Source organism: Aotus nancymaae, unplaced genomic scaffold (genome assembly GCF_030222135.1).
Source record: "Aotus nancymaae isolate 86718 unplaced genomic scaffold, 86718_ANA_hifiasm-v0.15.2.pri h1tg000011l, whole genome shotgun sequence".
Taxonomy (NCBI): Eukaryota; Metazoa; Chordata; class Mammalia; order Primates; family Aotidae; genus Aotus; species Aotus nancymaae.
In genome coordinates this window covers 76667861-76669205 of record NW_026988422.1, presented here as the reverse complement: position 1 = coordinate 76669205, position 1345 = coordinate 76667861, and the positions used below count along the sequence as shown (strand labels likewise).

The 1345-nt window shown below is 52.2% G+C and overlaps 1 protein-coding gene across 1 annotated transcript; it reads right to left on the bottom strand.

The window, feature by feature from the left end:
* Nucleotides 1-268: 268 nt before the first annotated feature.
* On the bottom strand, nucleotides 269-1101 carry LOC105717814 (cytochrome c oxidase subunit 8C, mitochondrial). Its single transcript, XM_012453179.3, is given in 3 exon segments — nucleotides 269-361; nucleotides 977-1023; nucleotides 1026-1101. Coding segments are annotated over 3 exon segments (216 nt in total).
* Nucleotides 1102-1345: the final 244 nt, after the last annotated feature.

Genomic DNA, 1345 nt, shown 5'->3' with positions numbered 1-1345 from the left:
TGAGCTTCCATGATGTTTAGAAAATAATCTGCACACATATTACCAAGAACGAGTGTTTCATTTTATTTAACATTTAAGCAGAACATTTTTGACTATACATCTATATAATGCACAGTACTAAAAAAGTGTAAAATATTCAACATAAATATGAGAAAAGTGAATACTACAATGGTTGCATCAACCCAACTAGGTAATTTTGCTCAGTTAAAGACACAGCTTTTTCTGAAAGTTTTTTGGACGTTAACAGCTGCTCAACATCTTATTCCATCTAGTTCTTTCTGTAATTCTTGATATTGTCTAGCACATATAGAGCTGGTGTTAAGAAGGTCGTAAAAAGCAACACAAGTCCAACAGCCATCTCCTGGAAGAGAAGATGACATGTGCTGTTGAGAATGGCTTCCTGGATCAGTGAGTTGCTGCCTAATAAAAACTGCTTAAAAAACATTTTGAGCATCTAGACCGTTGTCCTAGAAACAGGGGCCTGGTGAAATCTAAAATGCAGACATTCAGTTCATGGATCACCTGATTTTTTTTTTTTTTTAAATCATTTTTGTAACGGTTCTCCAGTTCCAATCTTCGCACTCTGGAACTTCGATTTGGCCCAGGATTTCCACCATTTCATCGAAAATACTAGGTCTTGGCAGTGCTGAGGATGTCCGAGGATGGTAAACCATTTCTCTAAGAAACCACAGCTCCTCCCCCGAGCCAGGTTCCGGTACAGGGTAACAACGTAGGAGACCCAACCCCCGCGCGCTCCTCAGGGTCCCGGGCTTTCCACCCCTGCGCTCAACGACGGTGTCCTCAACCCGACCCTTTTCCAGGAAACTCCTCCGACGGCTGCCAAGCCACAGGCGCCTCCCACGCGAGTCCCGCACACCGTGTCCCCCTTTTCCCCACCCGTCGGGGCGGCCTGCCTGGGCCACGCCCTTCCCGCCCGCCCTGGCCGCGGCGCCATGATGGGTGGGCCTCAACTCACCACGGCTGACACTGGCCGTTGACGTAGGGGCTCCGAGTGGGCAAAGCGGGAGCAGGCTGCGGGGCAAGCAGGGCCACGCGGCGGTAGTGGCGGCAGACAGGACAGAGCCTGGGCAGGAGAGGCATAGCGCGACAGATGAGACAAAACCAGGCGTGACCAGCGGGACAGCACAAGTGTGGTGAAGCCAAGTGGTGCGAGCTCCAGGGCTGGTGAGGCAGCTGGTTTGCGCAGGCGCCCCAGCCACAAGGAGGCGCTCTGACCTCGCCCCTGCCCCGCCCCTTCTCCCCAGCACCCCCTGTTCTGCCCCACCCCTTCTGCCCAGCACCCCCGTTCTGCCCCACCCTTTCCACCCAGTATCCCCTGTTCTGC